Here is a 25,077-nt window from a genome sequence, read left to right as displayed (position 1 = left end):
CTATGCCCAGAAATTAACTTTGTGCCTTTCTATGCCTCTAAACTGAGCTGATATTGTATCAGCTCAGACACAGAAGCTAAGGGACGGAAGAGGAACGGAGAGCATTCATTATTTACAATGTTTGCCTTGCTTCCCGGGAAGTGGCTGAACATTGCTTGCTGATGGGAAGTAGAGAATAAACCTATTTTTTCCTCTTTGTTTGTGCTTGCCCAAACTTTCACTTCTGCTTTAGTGAACTGCTTTATCTCAACCTATGAGTCATTTTCCATCCTATTTTCTCTTCTCTGTCCAGCTGAGAAGGGGAGTGACAGAGCAGCTTGGTGGGCACCCAGAGCCCAGCCACAGTGAAACCACCACAAGCTTGAATCTGTCTCCACTAAGAAAGGTTTGCTGTAAAAGTTTACAGGCAATCATACTTCAAGGGGCAAACAGATTCTGTGTGCCTAAAGGATCCCACCTGAGACTGAAACTGTGCTTCCAATTCCTATGATTGCTAAAGTTAAATGTTCATACCACGCCATTACACACATCTTAATTAATCCACTGATTGTTCCCATACTCTCCCAGATTAGGATACCCTCTCCTAAAAAACATTAGCTTATTAACCCCAGTCACTCCTTCTAAAGCAGTCCCAGAACAGATAATTGCCTACCCCCTAAATGCCAAAGTATTCATAATGTTCTGATTTACCAAGAGGCATTGCAAAGTCTCTCTGAATATTTGAGTGGAGGAATAACACACAAGCTCTTTCAGAAGCGTCATTAAAACCAGACAAACCTTTCAATCCATTTAGTGAAGTGCCTGGAGGTTGTCTTTTCAGAAGGAAAACAGAAGTAAATACAGCACACTGAAATTGAATACACGCAGTGCCACAGGCACCAACCCTCTTGCACATCATTTGAGATGCTGGTGTTTTTTCCAGCTCTTTTTCTTCAATTTATAATCAGCACATTTCAGGCTCATGTGAGGAGGAATCATAATAACCCTGGAGATTTTTATTTATCCCTGAGAAACGTATAAAGTGGGCATCAGCCAGGGAAGTTACTCCACTGTCTGCTGAATGTCAGCCAGGAAGTATCACTTCCCTGCCATGAGAAGGCAGCTCATAATTCAGCCCCACTCAAATCTCCACTCCTTCTGCTGTGGACAATTCACAAGAACTATCTGAGAAGAGCATCAGGAGAGGGATATTATCAGCTCTGATCCAGAACTGAGATACCTTGTTCTCACAACTCCCACACCATTGCTGTTAAGTGGCCACGATAGGATGAGAGAAAATGGTCTCAGGATGTGCCAGGGAAGGTTTAGATTGTATATAAGGAAAAATTTCTTCAGTGAAAGGGTTGTCAAGCACTGGAACTGACTGCCCAGGGAAATGGCATGGCCACTCTCCCTGGAAGTATTTAAAAGATGTGTAGATGTGGCACTTACGGACATGGTTTACTGGTGGACTCGGCAGTGCTGGATTAGTGATTGGACTCAATGATCTCTGAGGTCTTTCCCAACCTAAATAATATTTTGATTCTATGAATATTCAGCTAATGCTAGTGGTGAGGTTCAAGGCTGCACCACCTTGCTCTGAAATCTCTTCCCAGAACACAGAATGCCTGTCATGAAGTCCAGAGAAGTAGCATTTTTTACTATGTTTTCTCCAAGAAGAGACCAAGGGAGGATGCATCAAGTGTCAGAAGATGTTTGGCCAAATCTTTGCCAAATCTCTCCCAGCATCCTGACCCCAAACTTGCCCCCTCTTCCAGTCTGCCATACTCTGTAGCTCTCGGCTAGAGCTCTCATCTGGAGCCTGTAACCTCAACATGCCACTTGGCTCCAAGAAGCATTTTACAAAAAATTGAGAAAAAACAGTATCTCTGGCAGTGCTTCCTTATCACTAAGTCTTCCCATGTTTGGGGATGATTCATGAGCTGCATGAGTTAATCTGTTTTGGTGAAGGTAGGACTGCAAAATATAGCCTTGTAGCTGAACACCCATGGCTGAAGAAAGGAGAAAGGGAGAGAATGAGGAGAAAGAAAAGGACAGCCTGTGGAGGATTGGATTTTTTTCTACTCTTTCACTTGTTTTTCTAACTGCTTGGATGGTTGGTTTTAGTTCCATGCTGGGGACTGGCACCGATTTTCTTTCATTGTGTGACATACGTTTTTAAATGAACATTAAAGGTGCTGAAAGCCTGGGGTAGACACTTTCTCTTTTTTTTAAGAAACATCATTTTCAATTCAAACTGAAATAAAACAGTTAGCGTCTCTGCTTGCTGACTGAGGCCCAGGTTTAAGACCCTACAAGAACATATTCAGCCAGTAAGCAGATCTGTCTTGACCTCCCAAAAATGTTCCAGGAAGCCCACAGACAGAGGAGAGATCTACACTGCTAGAGCTGGTACCACCATCTCTTCAAACTGTCCTCTTCTTCCCAAGGTAAAGCCTTCGTTATAGATTCCTCTAGCTATGCCAAATTTTATCTTTAAGATTGACATTTTCCACATCAGATGTTCATGTCATGTCTGATATTTGACAAAGATTGAAGTTAAAATGGTCTGTTCTTTTCCAAAAACAGGCAAGAGGAAAAAAGCTATTTTACCAACATTAAGAAAAAGATAGTGACCTTTATAAAAAGCTCCAGTAGTTCTCTGCTTTCAAGGGACATGAATTTTGATGAGAGAGGAAAGCAAATGTTCATTTCATGCTGATTTTTCCCATACTTGTGAAAACCTAGACAGGCTATAAGCTTTTGGAAAAACTGCAATTTACAGTTGTTCAAGAAAAATTAAAAGAGCTTTCAAAAAAAGACCCAGCCTTTTTTAAATCCTCTCCTCACTGGACCTTCTATAGTCTAAGGAACTACACATAACTGGACTGGGGAAGCAGAAGAAGGAGGAATACACCTCTTGGGTTTGTATTTCCCATGATTGTGCCTGCTCCCTGCACATAGCAATCACTGGAAAAGGAGGCTGGCTAATTCCAAAGCAGTAGGAAAGAGCTAGGAAGATGATCAGGATACACTGACTTGGGACACTGTGAGAAGTATGGGGCTAAAATGCTACATGGGAAAAGAGAACTGGGAGCTGTGACACCTGTACTATTTGGACAAAAGACTGTGACTTGTTGGAGCTGAGGGGAGGGGAAGACAGATTGGACGAGGAGTCAGAATAGGAGATAAGTGGAAATAGATGAAAACAAGTGACACAGTCCACCACTGAAGGCTGGATTTTTCTAGATCCAGGTTCTGGACCCAAGATTAATTGTCTGTAAGGTAGATTCTAACTTTGCTTGGTGAGAACCAGACTGGGACAAGAAGCCAGAAGGGCAGAACAGACAAGGCAAGCTGGTGGAGACAAGACAAAAGAGGTCAGCAGTGGGAGAGGAAATCTAAACCACGGAGGTTGGCAAAGTGTTGGCTTATTCATTACACAAAATCGAACACTGCAGAACAGCAAAAACATCAGCATTATAGTTATTCAACCAAATTGAATGCATTTTGCATCCATTTTGCATAACTACTAAGAATCGGTCCCGAATCAACAATTTTTCTTGCAGGACCCCGGTCTCATTGAATGCACTAGATAGATTAATTGGGGAATCAAACTTAGCTGTTTGGAAAGTGGGCAGTAATCAAGTGAGAGGTTGAGAATGGAAAAAAAAACCAGGAAAATCATATGGCTAAGCCAGCTGAAAGTTGTACTGCAAAGCTGGATTTGTCCCTGCCTCTGCAGGGTGGTGGTACGAAAAGAATAGAATAGAATAGAATAGAATAGAATAGAATAGAATAGAATGTTTCAGTTGAAAGGGACCAGCAACAATCATCTAGTGCAAATGCCTCCTAAACACTGACAGGCTTGGAGCATTGACCACCTCTCTGAGAAGCCTGTTCCAGTGTTTGACCATCCTCTCAGCAAAGAAAACCTTCCTAATGTCCAGTCTAAACCTCATATGGCACAGCTTCAAACCATTCACATGCATCCTATTACTGGATACCAGGGCGAAGAGATCAGTAAAATCTTATAAACCATACTTTTTCACAAGCAGTCTCTAAATCTGTGCACCCTACTTTCTGGATGTTTAACAAAAGCTGGACAAATCCTCTGGCCCCTCTTTTTGGTCTGGTGGCAATTCCAAACAAAAATAAGTACTGTACTGAGACCCCAATTTTGGCAAATCAGTAAATATAAAGTTTTGACTTTGTTGAAAGAAGATATACATATATTCAGCCTGTCTTCTTTTGAATCTGAACATCATTTTTTCAAATGAAAGGAAGATGCATATTGAAGTCATAAACTAATTTGAATTCGAAATTCAGTGTTTCATCTCAAATATATTGAAAGAAATAATTCAAATTAAAATTAAAAAAAGGAAATGGTTTGGAGGCTGTTTTGCTTTTCTCCTGGGTTCAAGACGATTTCTGCAAAACAAACAATTTTACAGCGTATAAACAAACAGCCCATATAACTTGTATGTCACCAAATTTGTATTTCTACATTAATAAAAAATCAATGAAAACCGGTGCTCAGTCCTAGGTAAGACTTGGCAGGGGGCAATTGAAGAATTGCTGAGTTGAAGACAAAGAGAAATTTGCTTTGAACACTGAAAGCATTCTGTAATGATCAGTACTTTGAATAATGAGATGCTAGGTGTCTCAGATGGGCCATGAAAAATTAATAGACATTTTTGACCTTAATCTTGCTGCACCTCAGTTCCCCGCCTATACACTGGATTTACATAAAGCAGCTCGTGTCCTCTCATCTCGTAGGAGTAGGGTGAAAATCCATGAACTTCATGAGATACTGGCCTAACATGCCACAGATTTGCCTTGAGACAAAGAATCCTCAATTCTCAGCAGCCTGTGAAAGCGGACACAATACAAAGCTTAAAGATACACATTAGGCAAGGCAAAGGAAACAAAATACTGAATCACTGCTCAGTCAGGAAATGTCACCCATCCTGCATACAGAGGCAGGCGGGGGTCCTACCTGTACTGAAACCACTGCTCTGTAATGCATAGACACAAGAATGCCAAATTAAGATTGCAGCCTTAATTCTGGCATTTTCTTCTGTTTGAAGTGCTTGCATTTGCAACCTAAATAATATTCTTCTGACACATTTGTGTGTACATAATATATGAAAGGCTCTTGGCTCGGGGGCCTTGGGCTTCACAGAACATTGCAGCAGTCCCCCTGAGTTTTCCTCCCCAGTTATTTTGCTTCCAGCTCATACCAGTTTTGCAGCACTGTATCAGAGCTTGTCTTTTCCTGTGTCCCTCCTTTACCACATGCCCTTCCTCAGAACTGCTTCCTCACCTCCAGCCACCCACCCTGCCAGCTCCCCAGCACTGGCTTTCATTGCTGCATTGTTAATTATTTGCTTGGGCAATCACGATCCTAGGACTACGAGCACAGACAGAGGTCTCGCTTCATTAGATATAAAACAGCAAATACAATAGCTAGAGGTTTCCTAATTTCAGGGCAAAATTGCAATAGTGTTGGTTTCTGCATCCTTCCCAGATCTGGTGCATGATGCAGAGGTGCCTGCCTCTACCTCTTCTTTCTTTGCAACCTTCCACCCAGTAACTGTACTGGTGGGAGGCAGAAAGGAAAACCTTGACTCATCACACCTGTCTCTAATGGCAGTTGTCATGCTCCTTCTAACCCCAGGTTCCCTAACATTTTCACTGCTGTATAACTTCTGTAGTATTATAGTCCTTATTCGTACCTCTTTACCTGAACAGCAGCTTAAACATTCCCAACTTCTCACCTGAAAGCTTCTTTTGGGGTAAAACTCCCTTCAGGGAATTTCTGGTATGGTTTTGTTCAGCCTGCAAAATATGCCCAAAGCCTTATGCAAAGACCATACAGACAATAAGTTTGCATCAAATGAAACAAAGAAACCATATTAGGGTTTAGGAGTGGGAGTAGGAGCTGATGTTTAAAAAACTTCTGTGCAGAAGGAAAGATAATTTAGAAATTGCCAAAAAGGCACTACTTGAAAAAAAGAGTTCAGAGATTCTTTAGTTTTCAACTTTTTTTTTCCTACTAATACTAAGCTTCAGAAGTTGAAAATGTCAAAACAACAGACAAAGACCAATCCAGTCCAAACTGTGGATAATCCTCTTCTCCCTGGCATCATGACACCAGTCAGTGCAAGATTCTCCTTTGCTAACACCCCTTGTCCTGTCCTGTTGTAAGTTACTGACTTACTCCTTTTTCTTGTTCTTTCTCTCCCTTTTCTCTCTGTCTCCTGGCTCTCTCCTCTGGCTCTCCCTGGTGAACAGTGAGCTGCAAGAAGCATTCCTGGGCTAGAAATTAACATATTAATGAAGAAACAGCCTTGAAGAAGGGTTGAGAGATGGGGAGAAAACAGAGAGAGGAGGAAGACAGAACAAAATAACAAAGGGAAGATATAATGAAGAAGGGACACAGAGCCAAAGCACAAAGGGAGGGGAAAAAAAGGCCTTTCTCCGGAACTTCTGCTATTTCAAATACTTCCATGGGAAGAAAAGATGAAAGAGAGGAAAAGAAAGGGGTTAGGAAAAATGGGGTGGCTCTTCCGTTTTAAGCTAAGATTTAATATTTCTATAGAAAATAATCACCTATTGAGGGAAGGATAAGAAAATGGAAGATGGCAGTGATGGAAGGACACAGAGACACACAAAGGGGACATGACTGATAACAAGAGCAATGGGTTCATCCCTAGCTGTTTGCAAAACACCACGAGCATGGAATCATGGAAATACCAGTGCAATAAGCTTTGCCTATGGGCTATTGCCTCCCCTGCAACCTCCTGTTCTCTTCTTCCACAATGTGAACCTGCAAGCCTACCCCAAAAATTATGCTGAAAAAGAAGGATAAAAGGTCAATTAGCAAGGACTACTGTTGATCTGGCAAGCTCACAGGCCTCCCACTCCCAACCCCTCTCAGCGGTCTCTCAGGCAAACAGTGGGAAACCCATTAGGATCAGTGGGTTGAGGAGGAAGCAAAAAAATTGTTAGTTCAAACATCTAAGTACTTGTTCCATCCTCCCTGTTCCTCTGTTTGGCTACCCACCATTTACATCCTTCTATAGAAGCACTGCAGAAGAACAGATTCTGAATAATGCCAAAGAATATATTCTAAATTTCCTCTTGCACCCACTGGCCAGAACAAGCCCACCGTTCTTATGCCTGCTGACAAGACAAAAGGGGGGGAAAAAAAGGGATTCCTGGCGTGAAGAAGGAACATAAAGAAATAGCGTTTTTAGTGGTGAAATACGTGGCAGACATGGCAAAACCAAGGCATAAGGACTTGACTAGGAAAACAAGCTTTTTGGCATAGGTAAACATCATCAGTAAAGGTGTGAGCTGTTACCAGAGAGCCATTCTTGTAAAACAGACCTGTCTCAGTTTATCCCCATCTTTCACAGTCCCACCAGCATTTGCCACCAGAGAAAAACTTGTTCCACAGCTCCCTGGTGGTACCAAGCCTTGACACCTCACCAGACTACAGCAACACTGAGAACACCCTCAATACCCTCAGTGCTGAGGCCCACGGTCTTGTGCAGCAGCCTCCTAGAGGTGTAATGATTAAGTAAATAGCCTGAGGCACAACAGTGCTTGTCTCCTTAACCAGCCCAACACCTCCCTTCTGCTGTGATGGTGAGGGGAGCAGACCAAGGACCGTTTGTCACTGAGCCATCTCCAGAGGAGACCCCTAGGTGCTACCACACAGCTTGCTTTGATACTTAAAGAAACTTTCAGCATGAACCTCTGTCACAAATGTGACAAATTTATATGGCTGCTTTCCCTTGACTTCTCAGGTGACAAGAGGAAGTTCAGGGATTTCCTGGCATAGGAGTTCCCACTGCTCAGCTTCAGCAGAATAGCCACAGCCAAAGTCACAGCATCCAAGCAACTGCCTGGTTTTGGGTACTTCTGCTGCTCTGACCTGTGGCATCTGAAAAGGCAAGGCAAGCTCCAAACCACACAGAGGAATAAAAGTCAGTGTCACGACAGCCCTCCACTTAGAGAACCAGCTGCATGTCCTTCACAGTGAGTGCTCTAAAACCAAGCCCAGTGATGCTTTATATTTCCCCAAGTGGTCCTCCAGCTGCACCACATCCCCACACTCCCTTTCTGTCAGTGCCTTCCTCTGGGGACCTGCTTCCACACTGACAACTGATGGCTGCAACAAATGTTTCTGAGCTGCTCCAGCTGAGCACCAAGAGGCAGAATCCCTTCTGCAGGCTTTGTGAGGATTCAGAAGTGGGTGACAAAAAGGGACGAAATCAGCAACAATGCAAACCAGCCTGATCTGCAATGCAAGTTGGTGGATGCCTCTCACTTCGGCAGCTCTCCTCTCCCCTGTGGCTAATCCTACCCCTGAATGCCTACATACCCTCCTTACTGGCTTACATGGTACTCCCAGTGCCACCCACTGTTGGAAGTGCCATGCTTTTCTCATCTGGCTCCCTCACTCTGCCAAACTTTCTTGTTAAGCAATTTCATGGAACTATAATAAACTATTCCGAATCAATTTCACAGCATTGCAAAGCTTGTGCCTTCGTCAATTCAAACTTGAGCCTTCCATGCAAAATTGCTTGGAGAAAAAAATACAAATCAGTAAATTAAGTAAACTTCTCACTCTAGACAGTCAAACTGGGGCCTTTTCCAGAACTATCATCTTTCCACAGCCACCAGAGAAACTGTGGCTTGGTGCCACCTCCAGGGCATTTCCTGGAGCACCTCTCCTGTGAAGTAAGGATGAGAGAATTGGGTTTGCTCAATCTGGAAAAGAGAAGCCTTTGGGATGACCTAATTGTGGCCTTTCAGTACCTGAAGGAAACTTACAGGAAAGATGAGGCAAGACGATATAAAAGAGCGTGCAGTGACAGGATGAGGGGGAATGGGTTCAAACTGAAAGAGCCTAAGTTTAGATTATGTATTAGGAAAAAATTCTTTACTGTGAGGGGGGTGAGGCACTGGAACAAGTTGCCCAGAGAAGCTGAGGATGCCTCATCCCTGTGGATGTTCAAAGCCAGGTCAGATGGGACTCTGAACGATCTGGCCTAGCTGAAGATGTCCCTCCCATGGCAGGGGGCTTGGAACTAGATGATCTTCAAGGTCCCTTCCAACTCAAACCATTCTGTTATTCTATGATTCATCTGACCTCTAGTCTCACATTTGCAAAAAGCAAGACCTTCTCCTTCTCAAAGCTACATTAAAACCAAAACAGATCTCCAAGTAAAGCCCCCTAATATCTCAGCTACGTGCCTGAAAGGAAAGGAAAAGGAAACTGAGACAAAGGCAGCAGAGCATGCAGAATTCTGAAATAATGGTTCTGCTGCACTTCCTGGATTCTGGGCAAGTCAAATGCTGGAAAGCCTAATATCTCACGCTGCCCTGCAGAACAGCTTTTTGACATGAATACATACTAGGCATACTGAAGAGCAGCTGCTCGATGTTCAGATTTATTCAGAGGCTGTAAGCATCTGTATTTTGCACCTCAAAGTCTTCACAGTCCCTTGGTGACGCTGAAGAGCATTTTGTCATGGCTTACGCATCAGCTCTTGTATGGTCTCACCATGCCCTACGTCACCACTCAGATGCAGAAGGACAACATCAGCATCTTTGCGAAGAAGGTGGAAAGCATTGCTTGCAGCAATCTGTTTGAGGTATCTCATGTCATTCACAGGGCCTAATCTGTCAGTGACACATTAAGAGGGAAGAAGGCAATGAAAGCTTTTGGGAGGACCATATTTTATATATGACATCTATTACCCATGTGGCTGCATCCTCTCAGAGTTTCATTGCCATCAACCCTTTTGCTCCCCATCCAGTTCTGGATATCGCTCATCTGTAACCAGTGGCAGGTATGCAGCAGCCTTGTTGGACATCTCCCTCTGCCCAGGGCTGTCTCCAGGGCAAATATGCAGATAATCAATGTAGAATCTAGATAAATCAGCTCAAAACATGTCATGCTCTTGGAATGAAGGAGGTCACTGAAATTAGATATCATTTGCTCTTGAAGTCTGCACGCTGGAAAAGCTGCTAACCTCCTTCCTGAAACCACCTCTGGAGCTGCTGGCTGCCTGCTTTGCACAGCCACACGAGAGGCATGTATGGCACTGCTGCTAATATCTTGTGCTCATTAAACACCCCCAATGTCTTGGCGAAAATCCACCTCTAGTAAATTCATTCTGCCAGCTGAAATTCCTCGTGCAGCTCCAGCAAAGGTGCAGTATTCATCTCTACTTCATACTCTATTCTGTTAAACAGTTGCTCTATTTCGCCCCAGAGATGGCTGAATTTTTGTGGTGAATTAAGCCATCCCTTTCTACTTTGTAAAGTGCTTTGGAACTGCAGATAAAAGATGCTACGGCCTGTCATAAATAAATGCAAGATGCTGACGCTGCTACTGGAGGTAGCCATCTTGCTGAAAAATTATTTCATTTGTGACACTAATAATACAGGGAAGAACACTGGGCAAGACACTGAAAACTCATTTCCATCTTGTTTTAATACAGCTTCCAAAACCAGAAAAAAAGCCAGCATTGAGTCAGCATTTGTGCATTTTTAGCCACTGTCACGCTCCAGAGATTCATGGGTTTTCAGTCCATTGTGGCAGCTCTCTTCCACCATGACCACACCATCAAGAGGGTGACCTCTTCGTCTGATTATCTGCTGTCTCTCCAGATCCTTAACAAAGACCATCACTAAGTTCACCACAGCTGGTTTTCCACCATTTCTCATGGTACACTACGGCAAAGGGGAGGCCTAATCACCTTAGCATCTTTATTCAATCAAGACAGGTATAGAGACCTGTTTGGTGTGATATAACAAGCTCAGAAATCTCTCCACAGGGGTGGAAAAGAGCTTTCTTTGCATGAAGATGGCTGGCAGCATTCAGCCTGATTGATCATTTCAAGGGCAACTATGGTTAGATTTTAATATTCATCTTATATTAAGGTGCTTGCAGGCTTGAGTAGGGACATTTTTATTACTTAAATCAGGAGAGAACATGCTGCAGAAATGATAGAGCAGGGTGTACTGAGCAAGCTGACAGGTCTCTGCTATTTCTATTTTCTTTGTTATTATTTCACTCACATTCAAGCTTTTTAAATACCACATTTCTAGATTATATTTCATTCAAATACTTCAAGAAATATAGTGCACAGTGAATGTCCAATACAAAAAAAATTACACTAAGGTAACATACATCACCCTCAAATGTTTATATTCAAAATCACATTTTCTAACCTTAGCAAAGCAGGAATCCCATGTCCAACAGTGCAAGCCTGAAGTTTGAAGTGAAGCTAGCTTTGAGTTATTTGTCCACACCAACAGAAATCCCACTGCTGGCTAATTATTTGAAAGCAGAACAAATTCATAAATTTCACACTCTCTTAACTCAAAATTGGATGAACAGGGATTTTTTGCTCAGATTTTTCAAAAAATGCTCACCTTTGGACTGTGAGTGAAAATAAAATTTGCAAAGTAAAACAAAATGTACTTTAAAAATTATTGCTACTTGAAAATAGGCCAGTGAAGAGGTCTGTGCACTGCAGAGGGAGGTCTGGATTCTGCACAGGTAACAGGTATTCAAAACCTGTTACCTGTGCAAAATTTGGTTGGGTCCCTTTCAGATAAGTATTCAGCTGCCCCACAGGTATGCAGATCCACATTTTCCCAAAATGTGGGTACAAGACTCAAGTAACCCTTTAAGCAATTAAGCAATGATTTTGAAAGGAATTTCATCGGCAGCATCTAGTCAGGAGTGCTCTAAGCCTCAATTCAGAAAAGCACTTGACCACGCACAATCTCTTGGACAAAGCATAGATGGCAAAAGCCACTGAACAGCAGGTGCTTCTGCAGGGGAGCAGGCAGCTGTTTGACAGGGCTCAGCTCCATCACACAAGCATGTAGGACAGAAAGGGGAAAAGAACACCCCATTGAAAGTTAAACCACAGGAACAGTGTTAAAACTGCAGAACGTTAAAAAATCTCATCCCAGACATACCAGGGTTAATACCTCCACTCTTTTCCAAGAAAGGTCACCTAAATTAATTTTTTTCCTTTTTTTTTAGTGAATTTCTAACAACACAAAGGCTGTCATGCCTCCCCCACCCCCGCCTTCCAGGAGGGAGCACTAGGTGCAAGCAGCAATGGTGTCTTGTGTCTTGTCAAACCGAATTGTGAACCCAAATTGCATCAAAGAGAAGAAAAAGCTGCTCCAGAGTTGCACAGGGAGCCATAGCAACATGGCAGTTCCTATTTTTAAAAACTTGAAAGATAGTAAGAACATTAAGTCTGAGGGGAGGAGAGGGGGGGGAAGAAAAAAAAACCAAAAAAAAAACCCTACGTTTCTATCAGAAAGGAAAAAAAAATGCACATGTTCCTGATAGGTGCCAGTGATGAAGCCACATATGGCCAGCCATCAGTGTGCAGGTGTGCAAGCCAGAAAATATCCATTGCCCCATCAAGCCAGTTCTTGAAGGAAAGAGGGTATTTCTCACCTTCCCTCTGCTGCTCTGCTAAAGCAGGATTTCAAATTCCCTGAGGCGCTTTAAAGCCCACAGCGCCCTAACTGCATTTTGTGATCAGAGCAGGATCAGCAATGGCGTAGCTGGTGCTAAACTGTAGCCAGAGCTGGGTTTGTGGTTTCAAAGCTCCACCACAGAGGGGAGGATTTTGACTCATTTTCCATGAGGAGTGGAGAGAGTCTGAAGGCACACGTTAAACATATTGTCACCAGCAAGTGAAGTTGCCACGGTATTAGCACTAATTGGACTTGGCTGCAGAGCAGAAGATGTCTCAGAGGGCTGGAAGCAGAACATGGACATTTTCCCATCTGGAAACTGATGGTGCATACCAAAATTCATTCCCAGCTGGTGGATTTTGGAGGCGTTTATGAAAGGGTATGTCCTTTAATCAAAAGATAACTCTTGCCAAAAACCCACCACTTTATGTGAACCCTTCTATTAGCTCAGTTGGTTAGAGCAAGGTGCTAACAAGATCAAGGTTGCAGGTTCAATCCCTGCACAGGCCATTTACTTAAGAGTTAGACTCAATGGCCCTTGTGGGTCCCTTCCACTCAGAATATTTTGTGATTCTGTGATCCTATTTTAATTGCAAAGAGGGTGAAACACCCAACCGTCCACTCAGAACAAGTGCCTCCTCTCCCTTGCTGACAAATCCCAGCTATGCAGGACTAAGGCACCCTGTGGTGCCTGCTGAGGAACAAACATTTTTGCTGTGCCATCATATACTCCCACCGAGAAGCCAGCGATCTCCAGTATCCTACTAGCATACAAGTTAGTTTGACATTTGACCTTCCACTGCAGGACAGCTGTGCTTCCCACTGCCCAAGCAGTACTGCTTAAGAGCTGGGCAGAGCAAGGACAGCCAGATGCAGGCTGCCCTTCTGTATCAGGCACCCTCAGCAGCCCGCCTGTATGGGGGAGGTTTGGATCAAGAGCATGTTACAAACTGCCCTCAGCATTCCCCTCCAGTGACAGAAAAACAAGGAGTCAGAGGAAGTCAACACTTCCTCCAAGATGTGGCGGTACACAACTGTTCACCTCCTGACCAGGTATCATGAATAACCAGTAGCCCCAAACCAACGAACCCAGCACCTTTCACCAGCACTGCACCACTGCAATGCACACAGGGCAAATGAAATGCAATAGGACATGCAAGACCGGGGCAGAAAAAAGAGATGGCAGTATGCACGAACAGAGACTTGAATGACGTACAACAAGGGATGCAGGGAGGCAGAGAGACCCTGACAGAGGCAGGAGGTACAGGCCAGCCCCAGCCTCCAGCTGCTGCTGGAGCAGTGACAGGAACAAGCAGATTTCAGCAGCAGGGATCTCTAATCTGTCACCAGCGCTCAGGCCACATGTTGCCAGTCTGCACCAGCCTGATGGCAGCAGGACACACCAACCAGAGGGAACATAATCAGCTGCTAACAAGACATGGGCTTAAAGGCTCCAAAAGGTCAAAAGTTACATACGCCTCCTCACCCTCCAAATTTCTGAAAAGGGCAATTTCTGCATCCTTGGGAACATGCCACTTACACCTTCTCTCACCACCTCCCCAGCATAAGAAGCAAGTCCCAGCACTGTGCCTCCCACAACTGGAGCACCACAGGATTCAAGGGCTGGAGCAGGGCTTCCCAGCCAGCTGCCATGCAGGGAGATGTAGCCCTGCCAAACTGAGTGAGACAGGGCTCCTGTCTCTTAGTATGAGGGTAACTCGACAAACCTGTGAATTAAGAAAGAGTGATGCAAATGGCCCATTGTCCATTCCTGCCCTCAGCTCCCCAGCTGCACCATGTGAAGGTGCATGGCCCACTCAACTAGGACACAACACAGAGTGGCTCCATGGCAGTACCTGCAAATGACATATGATGACCCCTGTGTCTGACTTGGAAGGCGATGGCTGCCATGATTGGAGAGGAGAGGGCAGGAGGGTGGGTTGAGAGAGACCAGAGAAACAAGGAAAGGTGTTTCCTGGGCACTGTCCTTGGCACTGACCTGGAGAAAGCAGGTCCAGGGTGCTATGGGCATGGTGCTGCTGACAGGTATCAGGGTGACGCAATACCCTGAAGGAGCACTGCACTTTTTTAGGGATATGTACAGCCCATATGGTCTTGAGTTTCCAGGGAAGCAATTTGTTTGTACAACCCAATTGCAAGAACTTTCTCTGCTCACTGACTCGCTGTTCAGGTATCTAAGCCCAGAAAATCCTAGTTTCTATTAGGGAAGTGCAGCCATGTGAGAACAGAGCTTGCCTTGGTTGTTTCAGGGAAAACAGTTTCCAAGCACTCATCAAAGGTTCTTCTGCATTTCTTATCTGTTTGGCAAGGTAAAGCTACAGATGAATGTTACTTCCCCCAGAGTGGAAGTGTCAAGTCCAAACAATGCACTGAGCAAGCTTGCCAGCTGTTTGCCTATTTGAAGAATCTGAGGTACAGAATTGACCTTAACTTTGTTTCCCTCTAAAAGTATTTCTTTGCAAAGGTGGTATAATTCCACATTTGTATTTTAATTCCAAAGCAAATGCTCCACTGCACTTTTTATTAAAATGAAATCTGGTGTGTGCAGCCTGGTGTTAAATGAGAGACTATTAAAGCCAATCAGTGGAGAACTCATTAGTAACCCTACAACAACAAACTAGTAGTTATGGCCCAACATTCACAAGCAGCCATGACAACAAGTAGAAAGAACCCAGGTCTCATTGAAGGCTACAATAAAACCACAGCTTATGTAGCCCAAAGACTGTGAATATCCATACAAACAGCTGAGCTTCCATTCCTCAAATACGTGCCAGAAATTATATTCCTTTCTTATGACTCATCTCTGAATTCCACTCCTAAGAATACTCCTGTCATTTAGTTATTTCTTCCCATTTCGAAACTGTAATGAGAAGCACCAATCCAGAGCTCAAGGAAATCTGTCCCATCAATTAAAATAACGAAATAAGCAGAAGGCTGCCTATAAACACATCCACCTCTGCCCACTCACTTCTCAGCAGCCATGGTGAAGGAAGAAAAGATGAGCTTTGCAGGATGCCTAGAAGCCTAGCAACTCTCCTAGGAAGGGCCAAGAGTTAAGAACTCCTTATCTGAGCATTTCTTTCCCAACCTTTGAGATCTTCTCATTCAGTAGAAAAGAGGAGAGCACACAGTAGTTTTGCTGGGTGCCCAGAAGACCAGATATTGGGATAACTATAAACTTGGTAGACTGAAATATTCATACCAGATTTCTTTCTGGGACAATGAAAGAATAAATGAATAGGTAATTATGACAAATAGAACAAAGAATTAAAGACTGTAACTGAACTGGGAAACAGCATTTGGATATCTGGACTCCAAATTACCACCTAAGCCTATTATCAGCATAAATTGAGATAAATCCCTCACTAGAGGAAAAAATCCTCAAAAATCATTCAAAAAGATAACTAACAAACCTTGTAGAACAAACCTCTCTCAAAGTATCATTTTACTACTCTTTAGTGGAGTTATCTCATCAGCAGGTTCACTTATTGGACAAAATCCAAAATGTTCAATGGTCGTGATCATACTTCTGCAGTTCCAGTCTAACACAAAAGAGAACCAGTTTCAAAACAGACAGAAACAGTTGCTATGAGACCATTAGTGCTACAAGAAGATGCAGACCAAACACCTACCTTGTCAAGAAATGGCATTTAGATAACAGTCTGTCTTGTTTCTTTTTGTGCTTGCAGCCATACTTCAAATAAAACTTTGTTTGCACAAGTTCTTGCAAAAATGAACAAGTGTCAGTGTAAAAAGGAGGAAAGATATGGAGAATCTGAACAACATTCAGCTCATTTTCTCCTTACTCCATTATACACCCAGATCAAACACTGATACCTTGTTGAGCAATACCATTTGATTTTAGCTGCATTCAGAACAACTGCTCTTTTAGAAAGACAAGGAAAAAAAGTAAGAAATGGTCAGAGTTCAAAGGCAGATCTTGGGAAATGACTAATTCACAGTCTTAGTGTATAGTGTGCCACAGCTGAACTAAATTACACATTTTTTTAGTTGGATGTGTCACTCTCCAAAGAATAAAATGGAAAAATTCCTTTACTGCATTGCCTCCCAGCTATGGATTTGAAGTAAATTGGACCACTTTGGGTTAGCTTCAAGAGTTTCTGAAACAGTAGCTACAGGGTGATGCCTTATCTGAGGTCACATACACATACACTTTGTCTCCCCAGACATCAAGCCCACGTACATGCATTTCTCTGTTCTGTGTAGGCATGTGGAGGGGGAACTGTAAGTTGCAGGTTGCTGAATATAGTATTGCTGGATCCAGAGCAAGGCTGAAATTAGCTTTCCAGAACCTGCAGTCCAGTCCAAAATGAGCCAAACCGTGTTCCAGACAGGCAGGTATTGCTGCTACCTGGTGTGCACAGTGCACAAGTACTGTGGGATCCTAAGAGGTGGAAGGGGCTAGGGAAAGTATGGAGTAGCCAGGTCTGCAGAATCTGTAATATCCCAGACAGAAAAAAGCATAGCAGGAGAGGTTTAAATCTTAGTACATAGTAAATTCCAGCAAATTCAATGGAACTTGAAGGTATGAACACAGATTACAGCTATTAATCTCTGTGGGTTTTGGCTCAGTAAGGTGAACTCACATCTTCATGACTGCCTCTTTCCACATCTTGTGCTTCTCCTCTACCTCTCCTCCTGCACAGACTTCTGGCATGAGGCTGAGCTTGAAGTCTTCTGATTTCTATTGAACCCTTGGATTTGTAAAAGCAATGGCTTATTTCAGACACCACTAGCTTCTAAACGTCAAAAGGTGCCTGAAAGTAATTTGACTTAAATAAAAAACTAAGCACCTAACTCACTGAAGTCAAACTTTTTAACCATCTCACTTGGAAATACAGAGAGGGTGGAAACATGGGCAGGTGGTGGGGAGAAGAAGGCAGGGTCAGAACCCCCTCACAGGCCAGCACCATGTGGGAAAAAGCGAATATTTGCACTGTGTTCACAAGTAACTGCAAAAGTATAATTATTTCTGAGTTAGCTCAGGTGCCTGCAGCCATCTACACAGTGGCAGAGCAGAGCTTGGCACAGACTGACTGACTCTGCTTCTCAGTGAGACTGGTGTCAGTACCCAAACTAAGCTGGGTGTATCTACACGTACTGGCACTCATTCCTGTGAATGCTGTAGCCAAAGCAGACAAAGGAGCAGAAACAGCATGGTTTGGGCCATGAAGGTGAGAAGAAAGCTAGGATCTTCAAAAGTGACAAGAACTGCTTTCATGTGGGGTGCCCAGGCTTCAGGGCATATCTACACGGCACAACAGTACTGTCACATCTACACTCAAGAGTCTCTGAGCTGGCGACTTCTAAACAATGCAAAAAGGTGCTGTGCAGAGAGATTGTGTTGGGTCCTTGAAGCAGCGTAGTTATATGGGTATGATGTTATGCATAGGCTAATACAGTGTCAACAGAACTCATTAGCAGAAGGTCTCTGCAGAATGCTGCATCACATAGCAGGGAGTGTTTTGTTTTCTAGATAACTGCTGAAAAGACACAATAGAGCTCCCCCCAAAATCCCTCTTCATTTGGGTAGAACAAAAGCCTGCCTTGATGTTACTTCTCATTACTTTGTATACTCTAAATATATTTTCCCTGCTTAATCATTCCAGTGATGACTCAAAAGAGCAGCAGAAAAAACCCTTACCCCTAAGCCTAGCTGGAAAGGAAAGAGATAAAAGCTTTGGGCACCTTTGGTAGTTTCAAGGTCTACATAGAGAAAAAAAAACAGCATAGGGAGGAGGAAGTAAAAACAATAAGAGCTGGTAATATGCCAATGGATCACAGAGACAAAGAACAAATAGCAATATGGATAATCTATTGGGCCAAAGAATAAAGTTCTCTTACAGTCCCCAGCATTCGGGCAAAGCAATAATCTGCTTTCTTGTCCTCTAGTACCCCTATCTGCCTAGGACAGTTGACAGCAAGGGGTCACAGCATGCAGACCAATCCATCACATTTGCACTGCTCAGTGATTCAACATGACAAATGAACAAAGACACTGAGCTTGGTGTGGCCTGATGGCTACTGCCTGGATTGTCCTTGTCACACCACAAAGGATCTAACATATCCAAGGATTTTATGTGTAAAACATTGGACAATGACAGCTGAGCAGGTCAGGGGGCATCTGGATTCCATATCTAATTATCTGGGTTGCTTTGCTACATGCTAAAATTCCATGTGGGACAAAAAGGAACATTTAGTGATCAGAGCGCTGTTCTAGAGGTTGTTCCACCACAAGCTTCCTCTATGCCCTTAAACAGATGTCATAGCACTGTTTCTTAGGAAAATCTGACTTTGGATACAAAAAAGATGTTTATTCAAACAGGTTTTCTCAGTGTTTAAATACCCTTTTCAATTTTGAAAAACCTGCCGTTCCAACCGAGGTACTAGGCTTTCTGCATAAGGTACACAAGAGAGAATGGTGCCCAAAACACCCAACAGACAACAGCCAATGAAGTGCCAAAGAGCAGGGTGACAGCACAAGCCCTCCTCTGAGGTAAACCAGATTCTTAAGACATCCAAGGGCTCTAAAGGCTTCGAGGATGAAGGAGGATCTGAGCAGAGTTGATGGCTCTAACTCTTTTTGCATCTCTAGTTCTCCACATCTCTTTACACTTCCTTTTCTCCTGTAGTTCAGCAGAAGGACACTTGGTGTACAGACAACAGTTGCCATGAAACTATTCCAGATAGGTTACACTACCATCACCCATAAGGGACACCTGTTCACATAGTGCTAGTGCCTGGAACAGAAGCTGGTGCCTTCTAGACATCAACACAAACATTCCCACTGCTTGCAGCAAGAACCCACTTGAGAGTTGCAGACCTGCTCATGCAAAGACACTCCAAGAAGTTCAGTGCTGTTATGAAAGCAAAAATTTGTGCATTGAGGGGCACACTCAAATTTTTGCACTATGCCTTCATTATCCCTTTTCCTCATGCTCACGTGCCCCCTGTGTTGTATGAAGGCTTTCTAAGGGGGTGACAACACTGGCACTCATGATGCACAGCAACATGGGCCCCACCCTCAGCTCACCCCCCCTTGCCCAGGTTCTGGCCAACACCACCTGCTGCCCCAAAGCACCACATGCCCTAGCAGAAATACTCTGGTATCAGAGGTCATCTTTGACCGCCCTTTTGTAAGGCTGGCCTAGCTCTTTCCCTTACCTGTTGAGCATGTTGGACTGGTAAATCCTTTTCTCCTGGGTGTTGTAACAGCTGCTCTTGGGCTCAGGGATGAAGCTGTGTTCAGATAGCATATCAGAAGCAGCCGTGGTGATTATGGCTATTCCATCCCTTACTCTGGCAGGAAGACCATAGTCCCATTCATCATATGAGACAGAGATGAGCCCGGTGGGGAACTCAGATGGCACTGTGTCTGTATCCCCTGCCACCAGGCTGGGCACGATCCACGTGTAACCATAGCCTGTCAGACCCACTGAGTTGGCCACCTCAAAAATGTAGGTGGCCTCTTCCTTTGTGCAGTAGAGGAGGATAACAGGGCTTTGGAGCTTCTTGAGCTGGTTCTGGATCTTTGAGTCCCCATCGTCCAGGGACATGTCCAACAGAAGGACCTCTTCCAGTTCCCAACCCACAAAGCTGTGCTCAATGGTACTGCGGATCTTGTTCACAAAGTCCTGGTAACCAGGGAAGTAAGTAGTGACAATGGAGAAGATGTACCAGTCGTATTCTTCCATGATGTTGAGCATGACAGAAGCTTGCTGTTCTATTGATGGGCCAAACTGGAAGAACATGGATGACTCATCCTAGAATAGGAAGTCAAAGAGAGGAAGAGAGAGAAAAAGAAAACAAGAATAGGTCAAAGGAAATAAACAGCATTCCTAGTCAATCCATCAAGCATAAAGGGGTAGGCACACAGAATCTTACTTCCTATCTTGGCCAGAGCTTAAAGATTTTCAACTTTTTAAAATTTAAGCAAAGCAAGTGAGAAAGAAGTAAAACCCTTTTTATGACCAGCTGTCCTTACTTTATTTTTAAAGGCAGGCTGCCAAAATTACTTAAAGGTTTCAAATGTTAGGCCTGATTCTAACAGACAGAGAACAAGTGGTACACAAGTGAGGACAGAAAAACAAAATATGTACAAAATATTTCCATGAAATTAAGAGCTTTAATCACAGGATTATCATAACCTTATATGTAGCATAAACAGGATACACAGCAGCTTTGATACTGATTTTTGGGACAGTCACTCTAGTTTGAGTATCCAGACCAAAGTACAAATAGAGTAGGCAAAAGCATTGAATACAAATAGCTCTGACAATCTCTACTGCTAGCTCCTCTCAGAGAGAGCAACAGCACAGAGTTCTACAACTGTGAAGGCTCAGTCTCAGAATAACATAAAATACATTAAAATAAAAAAAGAGATTTCTAAACTATGATCAGGTTTGTTGACACCATGTTTTACAGAAATGTCAGCTCAGTATTTCTCCTGGTGTTGCTCTCAGATCCTTCTACCATGCTAAGTTCATCTTTGCAAAAATCAGAACATGTACCACTTTACAACCTCCAAGACTCCAAGGGAGTTTTATACAGATCTCAGCCCTCCAATGGCATGGTGTACATCTTCTTTGTCCTGGGATTTCACCAGATACCAGGCTTTCGATTTGTGACAGATCCAGAAAAATGCAAATCCCTGCTTTTGCCCAATTCATGAAGGAAAGGAATGGAAAAAAGTATTTGCCAATATGCTCTCTTAGGGATTTATCTTCTATCTTTTAAAATCAATTGCAAGCTCCTGCTGACTTTTGTGGAGTAGGATTAGATCATAAAAACCCAACCACATATTTTAAAATAAAAAAGAAAAAACCAAACCAAATCAAACAAAACAAAAAAAAAAAGCAGAATTAAATTGTATCTCTCTGTGTAGAGATTTCCATTATAATAAGAAAGTTCTCCAAATCCAAGCACCGCTTTTAGGAATGAGAACAGCCACACCTTCTTTTAATAACCCTGGAAAACTGGACCAGAAATACAAAAGGACGTACTCAGGAGTTTGAGACCTGGGAAAACTCATTGTGCCTCAAGACATTACCTCAAGATAGTCAGATTTAGAACAGCTCTCTACCAAATTAAGTCTCCTACAGCCTGGCAGGTAAAGCTGTTTTTCAGCAGGGATGCAGTTAATCAATCATCCATTCATGCTTTAATCTTGGTTTTGATTACCTATAGCCATTTTCTATATTGACAAAATATGCTATAGCTCAGCAATTACCAAAAAAAAAAAGGTCTGATCCCATACCCAGTCTTAAGCTGTTTGTTTCTCTTCCCTGAGCTCCCTACAGGTCACATCCTATACGAAAGAGTCCTTGCTCCCAGATCCCCATGCCTTTATTACGAGGTTTGGTGATTAAACTTCCTCCATACAGCTCACCACCCACAATGTGAAAGTTCTCTTAAGGCTGCTCTTTGCTTAGTGGAAAAATAAGTGTATGCAAAAAGAAAAAGGAAAAGACGACAGCAACAAACTGAAGACAAGTTAAGTTAAAAAAAAAAAACAGGAGCAGCAACTGGAGCCACTTAATACATGGAAAACATCTCACACTTTTTATCACTGGAATTCAGCCCCTTCTCTCAGAACTGTGCTCACGTGAAAGAACCCTTAAAAACAGGCAGAGAAATATTCTCGGCACTCTGGGTTCCTACACTCATGAAAAGAACTTACTCTTCTAATAAAGAGATACTTTGTGTCTTTGAAGCTTATGCAGAAAATTAGAAAAGACAGAGGAAAAAAATCAAACTATTGTCACAGAATCTGCCAGAATTCAAAAAAAAGCCTGAACAAGCATCTCCAACACCCTTCATTGCACAGTGCCTTTGAAAGCCACTTGTAGCAAACTGAATGGTAGAGTGCGAAGACTCAGCCTTACTGCAACATGAAAAGGCAAGACAGTGACACCGATGACTAGTATTTATTTTTATATTAAGTTCAGCAGGAGCCTTTCTATACTTATGCATAACAGCCTCTGAACTGACTGCAATTTTTCACCATTTCTAGCAGACAGTCCAAGATCTGAAGGGCCTGGTTATTGAATTACAGGAACATTTGACACACAGCGTCTGGAAGTCTTGTCCGGTTACTTCCTCAGTGACAAATAGGGGACACTAGATGGTAAATCCACTAGTGTTTTGAGGCTGCATACATACACTCTCAGGAGTTAGTAGGCATGACAGTGAGGTGCAGGAAGTAATGCCCTCTTGGTGATTTAAACAGGGTCAAGCTAAAATGCCTGCTGACAGTTCGTTCCACATGAGTGCACCGCCTAACTGTTGAAGGGAATTCAGCCCCAAAAGACTCGGGGAGAAAATTCGGAGCTCTTCACTAACAAGAGTGTATCAGAACATCAAAAATCAATACACCAAATAGACAGCTTTATCACAACCCAGCAAAACAATTCCGCTCCACTGAGAAATGTAAGCACCCCACCTTAAATCAAACAGCACAGGCCACTTGGCTGTGCATGCAATAATTGCTCTTGAGCAACTGTTGGCACTTCTATTACAGAAGCAGCAAGAAGAGGCAACTTATATTCAAAATGAGAGCATTAAGGAGGTGCAAGCCAGTCCAGATTTTGGTTTGCCAAGATGTCTCTTGGCACTTAATCACCCCAATAGTTGGGCTAGCCAAATGTTCTTCATTCCCTAACCAACTCAGCACTCAGAGAGGGGTGAAGAAGGAAGGACAGACAACAGTATAGAAGAAAGTGTCCCTCTCATAATAAATCAGGAGAAATTGCTGATAGAGCAGGATAGAAATCTCAGCCACCACCTTTTTGGGGGGACAAAAAGCGAACTAAGAAAAATGTCCAAAAGCCACAATTTTCTTCCCAACCTTGTTTTTGGGCATGCCTAATGGAAAGTCAAGGAAAAAGAGAAGGAGCTGAACAGATACAGAACAGCGGGGCTATCAGACAGAGCATGAATTTGACTTCACTGTGGTGTCACAGTGAAAGTTTTTAAATTAGGAGCTAAATCTAAGAAGGTTTTACCATTTTTACACACATATACCCTATAGAATCATTATTGCTTTATTATAGTCTAAAACCAAAAGGAGTATTTTACCCTTCCAGACATTACAGGTTTTTACAGAACACTGTAAGTTCCTATTTTTCTCCTGACGAAATTTCACACTCTCCACCTTTTTTACCTTGAAACAGCCAAAACATGGTTCAACATTGCCACTGAGAGACAGATTTAAGTTTGGGATAGGGATAGGTCGAGTTTTAATCAGAAGTCCCTTACATTGCACATCATCCAGGTGAAATACAATCCCCTGGCTACAGGAAAAAGCTTGTCTTTCTCCTACAGCCCTTTCACCTGCAAGCTCAGGCTTTCCATAGTTACCTGCTGCAAGAGACAGCAAGATGCTGCCTTGTCTGAAAAGAGTCTGAAAGAGCAGAGGCTCCATTACAGGATCTCAGTATTTCCAGAGATCCCAGTACTCCCCCAGTGTCACCCTACAAGGTCAGGGATCTGTAGTTTGCAGAGCTGAACTGGAGGTGGAGCTGATCAATTGACACAGCACCACTCCCCAGCTGACAGATGGCTTCCCACAGAAAATCTGCTCTGAGTTTACCGATGCTGGGACAAGTATTGCCTCCTCCTCCTGCACGTTTAACCCCTCAAATAAGAAGGCTGGATTGCACATGGTGAAGGTGCAAACACACTCACCATGAAGCCTCCTCTTGGAGACCGGTGGCTAGTGAGTTCCTAGGTGGATGGAAGAGGGTTTGCAGAGGCAGGACAAAGTTCAGAGAACAACCAAGTACTATCACCAACCCTTCTAAGTTCTTCAGACTTGCAGCCAAGCCAGGTCTGACCCACACCTCACCCAAGATGTGAACCCTTGGAAAGGCTGCAGGTGACTCCCCCAGGAGCTCTCCTGCAGCTGCACCATTTGAAACCAAACACGGCCATTTAACAAGCCATTTACCTCAGATGTGGCAGGAGAGGTCCCCAGGGAGCTTTTCTCACAAGTTCCTTCCTAACAGGCACTCTAGATTCCCCAGGCAAGCAAATGCAGTTACTGCCTTACAAACAGCATCTTACTATCCAGAGCAAAACTGCTTCTCGGGGCAGACTGGGAAATATCCACAAAGCAGGGGAATGCAAGATCCCCAAAAACAGTTGCAGTGGTCTGCTCATGTTGAGGAACTGGCCAGCCTTCCACTGAGCCATGGTATTGACTGCTGACTTGGCGAGTGAGGAGATGATCATGCTATGTTTCCTCTGTGCAGCCTGAATGTAATCTGGTTCTGTAGCTCCATGATCTGCTGGCTGGTCCATGAACACATTTCTGCTACTGGTGGCAAGCTCCTTTAGCTTCAAAGTGCCAGACCCCACAAAGGCCAGGTGTGTCAAGTTATGCACAAGGAATTTGAGAAAGGAGCAAGTCCAGAGCACTTGTTTGCTTCTCAGATTTTGAGAAATATACCATGTCATTGCAAAATGGCCTAGTCTGCTGTCTCCAGACGTGCAGGACAAATACAGTTTGTGCTGCCAGGGTAG

The 25,077-nt window shown here is 43.4% G+C and overlaps 1 protein-coding gene across 5 annotated transcripts in view; it reads right to left on the bottom strand.

Moving 5' to 3' along the window:
- The window catches only part of GRIN2B (glutamate ionotropic receptor NMDA type subunit 2B), a 241,249-nt gene that overhangs the window by 119,162 nt on the left and 97,010 nt on the right, over positions 1-25,077 (bottom strand). For all 5 annotated transcript variants that reach the window (XM_032105854.1, XM_032105853.1, XM_032105856.1 and 2 more), the window contains exon 4: positions 19,720-20,318. In XM_032105854.1, the coding sequence (XP_031961745.1) occupies positions 19,720-20,318 (599 nt within the window). The remainder of the gene's footprint in view (positions 1-19,719; positions 20,319-25,077) is intronic.

The sequence above is a fragment of the Corvus moneduloides genome, chromosome 4, assembly GCF_009650955.1.
Source record: "Corvus moneduloides isolate bCorMon1 chromosome 4, bCorMon1.pri, whole genome shotgun sequence".
Taxonomy (NCBI): Eukaryota; Metazoa; Chordata; class Aves; order Passeriformes; family Corvidae; genus Corvus; species Corvus moneduloides.
The sequence above is the reverse complement of the archived record's forward strand: the minus strand, read 5'-3'. Positions and strand labels throughout refer to the sequence as shown.